Source organism: Chrysemys picta, chromosome 2 (genome assembly GCF_011386835.1).
Source record: "Chrysemys picta bellii isolate R12L10 chromosome 2, ASM1138683v2, whole genome shotgun sequence".
NCBI classification, from domain to species: domain Eukaryota; kingdom Metazoa; phylum Chordata; order Testudines; family Emydidae; genus Chrysemys; species Chrysemys picta.
In genome coordinates, this window is record NC_088792.1 from 114,918,776 (window position 1) to 114,933,445 (window position 14,670).

A 14,670-nucleotide genomic window follows, 5' to 3' on the forward strand; every position below is an offset into this window, starting at 1 on the left:
CTCTATGAGAAAGAGTATGTGGACCTCAAGGCAAGCACATCACTCTTTCATGTTAATAAGCACTTACATTCACCTAATGACTAAACATTTGAGAAATAAAATTTAAAAAGTTAAATTGTTAGATTCATATAATTTTTGCAGTAAAAGGGCATGGTCTTAACTATTTTACATGGTTTCTAAAATCACTGGGTTTCTTACTGTTGCAGGGATTAGAGTGGAGACCTTAAACAGAATAATACCGTTCTATCTTAAAGTGAAGTTTCATTGTGAAAATGGACTCTAAAATAGGTTCCATGGGCTCTCATATTTGTTGTAGCTCAGTGATTTCCAAATAGAGTCTGCTCAATTTACAAGCTTTCAGCAAGTTGTGGTCCTTTAGAGCTGTGAATAATCACCAAAAATTAAGATCTGCAAACAAGGTCTACCCTTACTTACTTACATCAGTGTCTTTTAATACTGTTTTTCTTTACACCTGTGTCACCCAGCAGCACTACATGAGGTTCACAGGTGTAACTGGGGAGAGAAATTGGCCCTGTAATTGAAATTTAATTGACAATTTTGATGAAAAGGGGAAAAAATATTAGGATTTAGCTCATTCTTCCATAGCACTGCAGATCCTATAAAGTTCTGGATTAAGATGTTACTTCACATGCATGAGCATTAGACTGACTCACTAATTTAACAGAAATATTTTTAAAATTTCCATCGGGGACAGTAATTTATATATCAGATTTCAGCTCAATGTTATTTGAAATAGCTGAGATTAGACTACAAATATTAGGCTTTATAATGACTATAGTGACAGAACATTAATTTTAATATCACTAATATGCACTTGAATAAAAAATTCTGAAATAAAGCACATTGCTAAGATCAAATCAACTTATACTATTATAATACTCACTCGTTGGTCTACATTTCAAGCTAAAACCTCTACACTAGGAATTATTTCTAAGCCTTAGTGGAACTTAGCTGCATTCTAAATTCTGTCCTCTGCTGCCCTGGCATGGCAATGGAGAAGGAGAGGAAACAGTTGTATACAAAATAAGCACCAGCCAGAATCCATCTGTGGCACACAGGCAGGTCCAGTCCTGGACCAAATGGCAGCCCAGGCGAGGAATGTCTTCAGTTCTCTCCCTCCATTTGATAAACTTTTGAATATCTTCTTTTTTATTAGATTTGTAGCCCATTCTGCAACTTTGATGCACAGTTTGCATTCATGATTTATCCCTGTCATAGAAAATGATACATTTGCACACTAGGATCTGTAAATCTGTATTTATTCATGCCAAATATAAGCAAATAAAAGAATTCATTTCCTCTAAACTTATAGAATTTTTTTAATGTTAAGAATAACTGAAATGTACTAACATCAAGAAATTGAACTGTGCACCAACATTGAGTGGACCAGTATTAAATAGTGTTACAGTAGGTGATAGTCTTAGAATATTAACCCTAGTCCTTTAGTTCAAAAGGTAACTTTTCTCCCCTTTGCCCTCACGAACTGAAGCACAGTGTCAGAGAGATCCCAAGACTGGCCAATTGCACTTTCAAGTGATAAAATAGCAAGTGATGTCCGTCTCTCATTGGCCATCATCAATTGAAGATATGTTTTAATGAGCCTGAGCTTCGAAAAGGTGCGTTCACCATTCGTGACTGAGATCAGCAGCATCAGAAGAATTCTCAAAGCTATCCACACATTAGGAAAAGTGTCCTTCATCTCATGAATGAATTGGAGAACTTGGAATAGAGAGTGCTTCCCACATTGCAGAATGTGATGGATGTTGTCCAATTCAACATACAGGTCTTTATCATTGACGTCTGAACATTCCCTATGTGTCAGCATCCGGTGGAGTTCTGTACAATTGTTCAAGAGTGTTTTCCTGTCCGTCAGCAGCTTACTAAGGTCATCATACAAAAAAATTCAGGTCTTTTGTGGTGCTTCATTTGACCAAATCTTTCGTTGATGGATATTAGAGCAAAATAAGAGAGCAAAAAAACCTCCCTCTTGAATTTTTCTTCCGAACTTTCCATCACCTCATCTCTGCTCTCGTAACCAAACTGTCTCTTCTGATAATGAATATGAGTTTCCTTGAAGGCAGGCTCAACTCCTAAGTTTTCCACCATTTCTTTGGCAGCAGTAATGGCATCTTCAAATTAATTTCTCTGTGGGCCACAACGAAATCAAGGCAGCTTCTCATCAAGGTAGTAGTGGTTGTGATGTCCATCAACTGAGTTTGTAATGCTTTGCTTACAATGTTTACTTGGAACAGACTATTGGGCCAAACCACAATTGAGACCAGAAATGTGAAGTCAGTGATCTGGTTTGCCAGGCTTTGCGTCTCATGTCAGATTCCAGCCTCGACTTTACTCACCTGCACCAGTTCCATTAGGGCATTGTAAACCTCAGTCATTTGGTATCTCACTAGCCTTATGCTTTCAATGCAGCTCTCCCAGCAAGTGTCACTTAGCAGCTTCACAGTCAGATTTGTAACATTATCCATGAGGATCTTAGTCCTGAGAGTTGATGCTGAAAATAGGATGTATATCCTTTGCAGTACTCCGAAGAGAGATACTGTATCTAAAGAAGATGATGCTGCCATGTTGAGGGAGTGGCAGCCACAAGGCAGGAAGAAAGCTCTTGGATTCAGTGCAAGGATCCTTGCCTGGATGCCACTGTTTCTTCCCTTCATGTTTATGCCATTGTCGTAATCGTGGCCACGGCAGTCCAGAGGCTTTATTTTATTCTCATTCAAAACATTCATATATCTGAAACATTTACTTTGAACGTTCTATTTTCCCTTTTGTCGCTAACAACAAAAACAGCACCCTGAGCCTAGCGCCCCCCCAAGCCCGGCACCCCAGGTAGTCACCTTGGTCGCCTGCCCCTAAATCCGGCCCTGCACACAGGTGACCTCAGCATTACACCCCACAAATATGTTGATGTGTGTCCCTTGCCTTAAAGAATATGGCTTTTTGGTTAAAGGGTAATGGCTAGTTCCCAAGCCAGCAATCATTTGCTCAGAGCTGCAGGGAGCACATACCATAAACAAAGGGTCCACCCAAGATGAGGCTACTCACTTTCTGGCAGCCCAGTTCCTGCCCATTCCTCCCATGCCAGTCCTGAACTTGCTGAGATACCCACAAAGAAGACTGACTTGCCTCCCCCTGCACATGAAACACGGCAAAAAACTGTGTATAGAGGACATGTCAGGACAAGATGGCCTGGAGAGTTTATGCGCCTTTCTCAGGGTTACTTAGTGAGCTAGTGACAGAGCTGGGAATAAAGTCAAGATATGACTGACAGATGTGGCAATTTCCTGCAATATCCTTGGAAGACCTCACTGAATTAAGTGTAAGTATCTTTGGGGTCCATTATATTAAATTAATGGTTTATGTATTATTGTGAGCCTGGATTGTATGTCACCTCTCAAGTCAGGAGATGGATGTGAGATCTGGGGGTTCAAAGGACTATACAGAAGAAAGTGACCGGCAAGAATGGATGTTTAGAACAAAAAGTATGAAGTAGTTTTTCTGAGGAATATCTAGGAGGAGGTCAATGGGAATTCTACACCTCTGGTTATGCCAAAACCCAGCCTTTTGAAGCTGGAGGAGCAGGCCACTGTTTGCTGATCACCTGTTACATGAGGCCAAGATCAAAGGCCCAAGCCATATAAAGAAAAGACTGAACAATTCATGGTGGTTCTAGTTCTGAATCTGAGACTGTTATGAACTCCTAACCACAGGGAAAACCCAGTTGTGGGTTTTGAAGGAATGATTCCTACCAGAGCCTGAAGTTGGAGTTGGGGTGATGTCTGGCAAGCTTTTTAGCATACATGTATGTTTTTTTATTGTTTTTAATGTTTTCTCTGTAATGCTTTCACCTTAAGAATAAATGTGCTTGCTTATAAAGAGGTATGTGGTAACTTATAACTGTGGCAATTACACTGTTCATAGCCTCTGGAGAGAAAGCAAAACAGAGATGCTGGCCTGTTTAGGTGATCTGGCTTGCTGGGAATATCATAGTGTAGAGCGGGAACTGTACAGTCTGGAAAAAAAACCCGGTCAGGAAGGAGTGAGACGCGTGTCTCTGCCCAATAGAGGTGATGGTTGAGGAGGTGCAGTTGTCCCAAACTATGACAAAGACCATCATATTTGTCACGTGACCACTGCAGTATAAAGAATGTAAGTACATATGATGCTAGCCTATTTAGATTAAATCTCAGAAAACAATGAGAAAGTTGCTTGGTACTTACCATAAATATTTTTACTGAGATCATCAGTAAACTCCTTAAGAAGACTCTGTGGGAAAAGTGCTGTGCCTGCATGGTCAAGGTATGTCATTCCTAAAATAAAAAAGTACAATAAATATATTAAGCTTCTTAATATTAAATTCTAACCTCCCATAGAGACTAGGTTTACCAAAGTGAAGCACAAGTCACTTGAGCAAATTAAAAAACTACAGTATATACCATGGCAAGTCCATTTTGTCCAAAAGCTCATAGGTATGGCTTTTTATTTCTCTAAGGAGTTTGTGTCGCAGCCATCACTAAGTGCTTCCCCAGTAAGTTTTTAGCTCATAAGCAGCAAAATACAGGAGGGTTTGTCTACACTTACAGCACTGCAGCAGTGGTGTAGCTGCATCACTAAGGCCTGGTCTACACTAGGAGTTTATGTCGAATTTAGCAGCGTTAAATCGAAATAACCCTGCACCCGTCCACACAACGAAGCTATTTAGTTCGACATAGAGGTCTCTTTAAATCGATTTCTGTACTCCTCTCCGACGAGGGGAGTAGAACTAAATTCGACATGGCCATGTCGAATTATGGTAGGTGTGGATGGAATTCGACGCTAATAGCTTCGGGAGCTATCCCACAGTGCACCACTCTGTTGACGCTCTGGACAGCAGTCCGAGCTTGGATGCTCTGACCAGCCACACAGGAAAAGCCCCGGGAAAAATCTGAATTCCTTTTCCTGTCTGGCCAGTTTGAATCTCATTTCCTGTTTGGACATCGCTCAGCAGCACTGGCAACGATGCAGAGCTCTCCAGCAGAGGTGACCATGCAATTGCAGAATAGAAAGAGAGCCCCAGCATGGACTGATCGGGAAGTCTTGGATCTCATCGCTGTGTGGGGCGATGAGTCCGTGCTTTCGGAGCTGCGATCGAAAAAAACGGAATGCGAAGATCTACGAGAAGATCTCCAAAGCCATGACAAAGAGAGGATACAGCCGGGATGCAACGCAGTGCCACATGAAAATCAAGGAGCTGAGACAAGGGTACCAGAAGACCAAAGCGGCAAACGGATGCTCTGGATCTCAGCCCCAGACATGCTGTTTCTACGAGGCACTGCATTCCATTATAGGTGCGGCCGCCACCACTACCCCACCACTGACCGTGGACTCTGATGATGGGGTATTATCGACGGCCGCTTCCTTGGAGATTTCCCCGACAGCCAGATCTCTTCATCACCCTCACGGAGATCCCTTACCAACCCTCCCAAGGCGTTAACCCTGACCCTGAATCAGGGGAAGGATCAGTCGGTAAGTGTTTTAAACATGTAAACATTTATTTTGATCAGAACAGGAATGGAATATTAACAATAGGTTTTTCATGATTACTTTGCCCTAGGCACTTTACTTTTTAGTCCTTGCCAGTGCAACTACTGCAAAAGTATCTCAAAATGTCCAGTTTTGCATGATAACTTTGCCCTAGGCGCTCTACTTTTTAGTCCTTGCCAGTGCAGCTACTGGAAAATTCTGTCAATATATCCGGGGATAGAGCAGAAATCCTCCTGGGACATCTCCACGCAGCTCTCTTGGAGGTAATTTGAAAGCCTTTGCATTAGGTTCCTGGGGAGAGCGGCCTTATTGCGTCCTCCATGGTAGGAAACTTTTCTGCGCCAGGCTAGCAGCAAGTACTCCGGGATCAGTGCCTCGCACAGCATGGCCGCATACGGCCCTGGTTTTTGCTGGCATTCATGCAGCATGCGGTCTTTCTCTGTGTCCGAAATCCTCATCAGAGTGATATCACTCATGGTGACCTGTTTTAAATTAGGGGAATGTTAGTATTGGGACTGATTGCCTGTTCCTTTACATAACTGTAACTGTGGTGGTTTACAGCCACGCGGTGGAGGCGGGACAGGGGCAGCATACAGGGATCTTTCCTGGGGACAGCCGTGAGGAGGGTGGGACAGGGGCAGAGTTCATGCTGGCTGGATTGCCGGCAACAGGAACTGGCCAACGCTAGGGGCATTGCTTTGAACATGAAAGGAGGGCACTACTATAAATTAAGCTTTCAGCAGCCAAAATTCTACAGCTTACCATGTCCGCCTGCTACCCGAATTCCACCGTCCTGCCCTGCTTGTGTGAACTGTACTCCAAGACCCCAGGCACTGAATGGGAAGGCCGAAAATTCTACCTTGTCCTGAGTGCGCATGTGATAGGTGCTGTGCATGGTCTTGTTCACAGAGAAAGACTATGTTCATTGTTCACAACAAATTATCTTTGTGAGGAATTCACTCCCTTTTTCCCATCCCACAGCTGCAAGTGTCTCCCGACCTACCCCAGCATCCCCCTCCCAGAGGCTGGCGCAGATTAGGCGCCGAAAGAGAAGGACACGGGACGAGATGTTCTCCGAACTTATGGGCTGCTCCCGAGCCGAGGCAGCACAGCAGACCCAGTGGAGGGAGAACATGTCGCAATACCAGCGATCACACAGCGAACGGGAGGACAGGTGGCGGCAGGAAGACTAGCAGGTGACTCAAACGCTGCTTGGACTAATGAGGGAGCAAACAGACATGCTCCGGCACCTTGTAGATGTTCTTCAGGACCAGAGGCAGGAGGTCAGAGCCCCGCTGCAGTCTCTCTCTAACCGCCCTCCCCCACCACAAAATCCCATCCCCCCCCCGACCCAAAGTCCCAAGAAGGAGGGGCGGCAGGGGTCGTGAAAACAGTCACTCCACCCCTGCAGACTGCTCAAGTACCAGATGGCTCTCATTCCCAAAGTTTTGATAAGTCCTTTCCTTCACTCCAAAAGCACCTCACCCAAGCCCCCGTCCCAGTGTCATCTCCTAACTGTGTAGTTGTTAATAAAAAATAAGTTTCTGTTAATTACTGTTTCCGTCAGGTTCTTTTAGAGGAGAGTGTGTTTGAAGCGGGGGAAGGGGGTTGGTAATTGGAGAGGACAGTCACCTTTACCAGGGTACAGACACGGGGGCAGGTTCAGCAGCAGGTCACACACACATTGCAGTCACTAGGCACCCTGGTCAGTCTGGGAGGTGGTTTTCATGTTCTGTGTGGGGGGGGCTATGTGAGTTTGTGGCGGGGGGAGGGCGGTTACAGATCTTATGCAGCGGTCCTTAGCCTGGATGACAGAGCCACGCAGCAGAGGATCTGTAACCATCCTCCCCCGCCACAAAGTCACATAGCCCCCACACACAGAGTCCCAAAAAGGAGGGGTGGCAGGCTCCGTTGAAACAACCAGTCCACCACTGCGGACCGCTCTAGGAGCCGGAGCCTGTCATTCCTCGAGTTTAGAAGCGTCCTTTCCATCACTACACCCACTCCTCACCACAGTCTGCGTCCCAGTTTCAACCCTTTACCACGAAACCCTTAATAAAGAAAATGGTGTTAATGAACAAAGTTCCATTTATTTTATTTTTAAAGGTGTGTTGGAAGGGGGGCAACGGGGTGAAGGGGGTATGTAACTGGAGAGGATAGTCAACATTAAGTGGGTAAAGAAACAGGGGCAGGTTCAGCTTCTCTTTAAACAAACTTAATAGTCACAGGTTATCCTGCTCACTGTGGAACCTAGCTTTCAAAGCCTCCCGGATGCACAGCGCGTCCCGCTGGGCTCTTCTCATCGCCCGGCTGTCTGGCTGGGCGTAATCAGCAGCCAGGCGATGTGCCTCAACCTCCCACCCTGCCATAAATGTCTCCCCCTTGCTCTCACAGAGATTGTGGAGCACACAGCAAGCTGCAATAACAATGGGGATATTGGTTTCACTGAGATCAGGGAGAGTCAGTAAGCTTCTCCATCTCCCCTTGAGATGTCCAAAAGCACACTCCACCACCATTCTGCACTTGCTCAGCCGGTAGTTGAAGAGTTCTTTTTCACTGTCCAGGGCGCCTGTATAGGGCTTCATGAGCCAGGGCATTAGCGGGTAGGCTGGGTCCCCGAGGATCACTATAGGCATCTCCACATCCCCAACAGTTATTTTGTGGTCCAGGAAGTAAATACCTTCCTGCAGCCGTCTAAACAGACCAGAGTTCCTGAAAACATGAGCGTCATGAACCTTGCCCGGCCATCCGATGTTGATGTTGGTAAAACGTCCCCTATGGTCCACCAGTGCTTGCAGCACCATTGAAAAGTAGCCCTTTCTGTTAATGTACTGGCTGGCCTGGTGCTCCGGTCCCAGGATAGGGATGTGAGTTCCATCTATAGCCCCACCGCAGTTTGGGAATCCCACCACGGTGAAGCCATCTGTGATGACCTGCACGTTTCCCAGGGTCACTACCTTTGAGAGCAGTAGCTCAACGATTGCGTTGGCTACTTGCATCACAGCAATCCCCACGGTAGATTTGCCCATGCCAAAGTGGTTCGCGACTGACCGGTAGCTGTCTGGCATTGCAAGCTTCCAGAGGGCTATGGCCACTCGCTTCTGGACAGTCGGGGCTGCTCGCATCCGGGTGTCCTTGCGCTTCAGGGCAGGGGACAGCAACTCACAAAGTTCCAGGAAAGTTCCCTTACGCATGCGAAAGTTTCGCAGACACTGTGATTCATCCCAGACCTGCAGCACTATGTGGTCCCACCAGTCCATGCTTGTTTCCTGGGCCCAAAATCACCGTTCCACAGCATCAACATGACCCATTGCCACCATGATGTCCACGGCGCGGGGTCCCGTGCTTTGCAAGAGGTCTGTGCCACTCTCAGACTAAATGTCCTCACTGCGCTGCCGTAGCCTCCTCGCCCGATTTCTCAGCATCTGCCTCTGAAAAAGGTGGATGATAACGTGCGAGGTGTTGACAACGGCCATAACTGCAGCGATGGTCGCAGCAGGCTCCATGCTCGCAGTGCTGTGGCGTCTGTGCTGTCACTCACCAGAAAAGTGCGCGAACTTATTGCCCACCAGCGCTTTCAGGGAGGGAGGGCGGGAGTGACGGTTGAATAACGACAGTTACCCAAAACCACCCTCGACACATTATTTTCCCCAGCAGGCATTGGGGGCTCGACCCAGAATTCCAATGGGCAGCGGGGACTGCAGGAACTGTGGGATAGCTGCCCACAGTGTACCGCTTCCAATGTCGACTCTTGCCCCATTAGTGTGGACTCACAAAGTCGAATTACTGTTCTTAGTGTTGATACACACGTTCGACTTTGTAATATCGGTTCCACTAATTCGATTTAAGTAAAATCAAACTACTCTCGTAGTGCAGACATACCCTTAGTGAAGATGCTATCTACTCCAATGGGAGAGCTTCTCCTGTCAGCGTAAGTACCCCACCTCCCTGAGAGGCATTAGCTATGCTGATGGGAGAAGCCCTCCTGTCGACATAGCGCTGACCACACTGCAAGTTCGGTCGGTATAACTGTGTCGCTCAGGAAAGTGGATTTTCCAGACCCCTGAGCGACGTAGTTATACCGACATAAGTTTGTAGTGTAGACCAGGAAGGAGGGTACTGCACATATACAAAGTTTTGATCATCTCTTTACATTTTGAAATTAAAGTAACTTATTTTAATGCCATTTCTTTTATTTTAACCAGACTTAGATTGTAAACTCTTTGGGGGCAGGGATTATTTTCTTGTTCTGTGTTTGTACCACACCCAGCACAACAGGGTTCTTGGCCCATGACCAGGACTCATAGGTACTACCGTTATATAAATAAATAATGTTGCCCCGAGTCTTATTGACTAATCAACAGTCTCAAGAATTAGTAAGGCCTGAACAGTGTGCATGGGAAAGTTTGAAGCATCCTTAACAACCCCAAATACAAGAATTTAAACATTTCTTCCTACTTCGTTGCACTTAAGTCTCAATTAATTTTTAAGCTCTTTTTTATTATTATTAAATTACTGTAAAATTTTGAAAGAAAAGCTTATTCTAATGAAAAATAATCTAACTGGACATTTTAAGGTCTTTTCTTGTTTGGCCATTTCTGCTTTCTTAATCTTTGGCAATTATTCTCCCATTTCTTCAGAGTGTCTCAGATCCATCGCTAGTCTTTCATTTCACGTAATGTAAGTATTTCAACCTATTTCAAATTTTAATAACGATGAATATGATTAAGATTAGCATTTAATAAGTATTTTAAAAGGTCTTTCCTTTCCACAAGGATTTAAGGCTCAGTTAAGCTCATAACTGGAATCCTTGACACTTGAAAAATATATATTACTATAGTGCTACAGCAGTAACTCAGTAGGTGAGGATGTGAGATACTTTCAATTATAAAACCAATCTGGACACCCTTTATCCCTTTAACTTTCTGCTTCAAATTTCTCATGCGTAGTCCCTAGCCAAAAAGATTTTTTTTTAATTATTTGAAGTTAATCAGGAAAAATGTTTTGGAGGGCTTCAGGGAAAAATTTTTTTTCCCCTCTCTTTCTTGTTTTTTTACTTCTGAAAAGTCTTCTAACTTCCCTCCCCCCATCTTTGCCCCCAAAAAAGCGTATCTCAGAGTTATTTTCTGGACTAAAATCAAAGCATAGATAGATAATTATTAATTGACATAGATATATAGAAAAAGAGGCATAGGAATTTGGCAGCCAGGAAATTTTAATACCTCATCTTTTGGGGAAGATTTTTCTATTTTTCCCCCAAGGTGATGTATAAAAAATATCCATTCTGTTTACCTAAAAATCCTTTCAAACAGGAAAGATGTTCATCACTTCCAAGCCTGTTGTATAACATTGCAATAGATTTTAGGATGTCAAATGGCTGCTGTCACAGGCGCTGACTTTTCCTTTTTCCCGGGGTGCTCAAACCCCACTTCACCCTGAGGCCCCACCCTCACTCCACCCCTTCCCCCAAGGCCCCACCTTAGCTCCACCTCTTCCTGCCCCCACTCCGCCACCCACAAGGCTCCTGCCCACCCACTGATCTCCGCACCCTCCCGAGCTCCTCTCTGAGCTGCCAAATAGCTGTTTGGCAGTGTCACCGCTGCCCAATCAGCTGTTTGGCAGCAGTCCCCAATCAGCTGATGAGCACGGGCGGGGAATTGCTGTGGCTGGTGGGTGCTGAGCACCCACTATTTTTTCCTCGTTGGTGCTCCAGCCCCGGAACACCCAAGGAGTTGGGACCTATGCTGCTGTTTTGAAGGATAATACATGAAGTCAAAGTCTGCCCCTAGATACCTATACCCAACCCGTGTTATCTTGATGTTAACTGCAGTATGATATACATATTTGTTGGGAAAAATGGCCCAGAGTTTGCAAAACACTTTGAGAATCCTCACATTGACAGGACCATTTATGAATGTACAAATATTACCGTAACTATACATTACACAGAGAACAATAAGAGGCCTACTGAAGTCAGCCTCTTAGGACACTAGTAAAACAAGGGATCCTGCTGGCAAGAGGGAGAACCCATCCTGTGCAGAACACTCTCAAAATTATATTACAAGAGGTTCCTTGTAGTGCCCAGAAATGAGTATTTAAGCTTGTTTCATTCTGTGGCTAAGTACAGAGGCAGAAATCCTGTCTCCATTAAAATCAATGGCAAAATGCCATTGACTTCAAAGGAGCCCAGGGTTTCACCCCAGAATGCATTCTTGGAACAGTTTACAGGAAGTTCGCTTGAGACTGAAACAAATTACTAACTGTTAAACATTTCTTTCTTTTTATCTTTAATGTTTGCTGATTAATTGAAGACAGTAAACAGCATTTAATATTCAATCTTAACTGAGTGAAAGAAGAATTTTATGTAAATTGAGATTGCATTCAACAAGTGAATAGAATCTTTATTATATGATAATTTTATTTTCCTCTCTTTTCATTTCAATAGACTTGCTTATTTCTAGACAGAAACATTAGTCCCACATGCATAAGAGTCATACAAAAGCTAAGGATGTTATTTTATTTGCAGTTTTCCCCTTTCTTAATAACATCTTCTATTTTAACTTTATTAAATAACCTCATTAACCAAACAGATTTGTTAGTACAAACTGGATAATTTAGATCCCTTTAATTCTCTGTGGTACACAGTACACAATCTGTCAACAGTGAAGATTTGTATTGTTTATTAAAAGCATCAATTGAAAGAAAGTTAAAATATAATATGTATTGAGACCCTCTGTTTTACCTGGGTGGAGGGGAATTTAATACCATATTGAATATAATTGACATGAAAACTATTGTATATTGAAGGTGAGTGAGGTAATTTCTTTTATGGGACCAACATTTGTTCATGAGAGAGACAAACTTTTGCGCTGACATAGAGCTCTTCTTCAGGTCTAAGAAAACAACACTGCATATTTAAAGTGTAATTTATGTCACTGTTCCAGAAATGTATTGATCGTTTGATGAAATCTACATCCTAGATGAAGCTGTTGTATATGTCTCTCCAAAAGGATTAATTTTTAACTACCAGTTCTGGGAAATTGGTTAACAAAAGTTTATTTTGATGGTTAAATGCCTGCATCTCAATATACTTGCAAAAGAATTCTATATATGGAGTTCTTTGAAACAGTCTCTATTGGTCTCTATTGCTTATCTATTCTCTTCATGCACTGGAATTAATCTCTCTTGATAAAACATGGGTTATTTTTCTGTTGTCCCTCCCAACTCTTCATATTATTTAAAATACAAACACAACACACACGCAGCCTTCAACGGGGTCAGCTCCAGCCTCTTCCCGGTGGGGGGAGCTGAGGTGGGCTAGACAGAAAATTGGGGGACTGTGCTATACATCTTGTGGGCACACATTTATTTTTTTAACAATACACACTTAAACTCTGTGTGTTTTTATCTATGTTATCCTCAAACGGAGAATAAAAATTATATACAGACAGATTGGTTTTAAACTTCATCTATGGCAGCTCACTGGTGCAACATTTATTCACTGAAAATCAACAGGAAAAAAAGCCCATAACTAAATAAACAAACTAATAATAACAATAAACAAATGCCAACTACTGGGAAAAAATTACTGGTTAAATAATACTAATAGCAAATTACTTTACATTGGATAATGTATTGTATTATATTTTAAAATTAACCATTTGCACATGTAAGATATTTGGAAGATTTGGCAACTCAGAGCCATAATATAACAACTCACACTGCGGTCAGTCTGGAGCAGGGGCCTCAATGCTAGAGAGGGCTAACTGATCCCAGGTGCTGGAGGAGGTGTTACTGGTGCTCTGTCCTCCATCCTTAGCAGCCACTGGAGGAGGCAGTGGGAGGGAAGGGGGATGGATGCGGGTCTTTGTGGCTCCTGAGCCCTAGTCAATTTGCAAATCTAAGCGTCCTCAGCCTGGGCCGGAGCATGTGCAGCAGCAGCAGGCACGTGGCAGGGAGCTGCATGCTAGGGATGTGAACCAGGTCAGGAGGAAGCAGAGGTGCCAGTTCAGATTCTGGTGGGGTGGGGAGCAACTTTAACTGTGAGCCCAGGGGCTACTTAGGTACCTGAAAACTAGATTTTTTTGCAGATAATAACTTAGAAATTAGCTGACAGGAGCACCATACATAATTCCTATATAAAGAAAAAAACATATAGACAAACACCAATTAAAGCCATATTTTAAGTTTATATACACATAAGTTTAGAATAATCAGGAGATAATACAGCAAGATATTCCCTATCCCAAGCCTTGAGGTATCATTTCTGGAGCCTTAACACAAATATCAGAAACGCAAATTTGATCCTTTGTACACTATCTTTAGTAGAGATAAATAAAAATAAAAAAATCTGCTTACGTTCTCTAACAGACATACTTTGTGTCACTGCCATTAACTACTCTATTTTAGTCGATTGTTTTTTACTCCGCTAAAAACATATTTAACTTAATTTTAACATACACGATTAAGGGATTTTTAATCTTTGATTAAGAACGGACATTTATTTTTCTAATTATTTTAGCGTTTATGTTTACCAATCACAATCATGTACGTCAGGTGTTCTCAATCTCTTTCTTTCTGAGGATCCCCCAACGTGCTATAAAAATTCCACGGCCCGCCTCTGCTACAACAACTGGTTTTTATGCATATCCAGTAGATGAAAAGCCAGGGTTAGCGTGAGGGGCTAGTAAGCAGGGCAATTGCCCAGGGCCCAGGCCACAGGAGGCCCATTAAGCTAAGTTACTCGGGCTTCGGGTTCAGCCCTGGGCGGTGGGGCTCGGGTTTAGGCTTTCCACCCTTTGCCCCAGCAAGTCTAACCGGCCCCTATCTGGTTTATTTCGGTGGACCCCTGAAACCTGCTTGCGGCCCCCCCAGGGAGCCCACGACAGCTGGTTGAGAGCCGCTGATACGTGACTCACTACCATTTGACTCCATCATCACTATTAGTATCAGACTTGGAACCGCATTTATTTTTGTATGAATTTTAAGTTATTTTACAGATATAATTAAAATTACAATTTGAAAATAAGCGACCTTCATCTGCACAGTGTCTAAAGGTGTGTGTTTAGCTACGGGTTTTTAAAAAAAACTGGCACTGCTAAGGTGAATACA

At 43.5% G+C, this 14,670-nt stretch overlaps 1 protein-coding gene across 3 annotated transcripts in view; it reads right to left on the minus strand.

Moving 5' to 3' along the window:
• The window catches only part of MOCOS (molybdenum cofactor sulfurase), a 375,701-nt gene that overhangs the window by 322,198 nt on the left and 38,833 nt on the right, over positions 1-14,670 (minus strand). For all 3 annotated transcript variants that reach the window (XM_008169331.4, XM_065584014.1, XM_065584013.1), the window contains one exon: positions 4,257-4,346. In XM_008169331.4, coding sequence (XP_008167553.2) covers positions 4,257-4,346 — 90 coding nt within the window. The remainder of the gene's footprint in view (positions 1-4,256; positions 4,347-14,670) is intronic.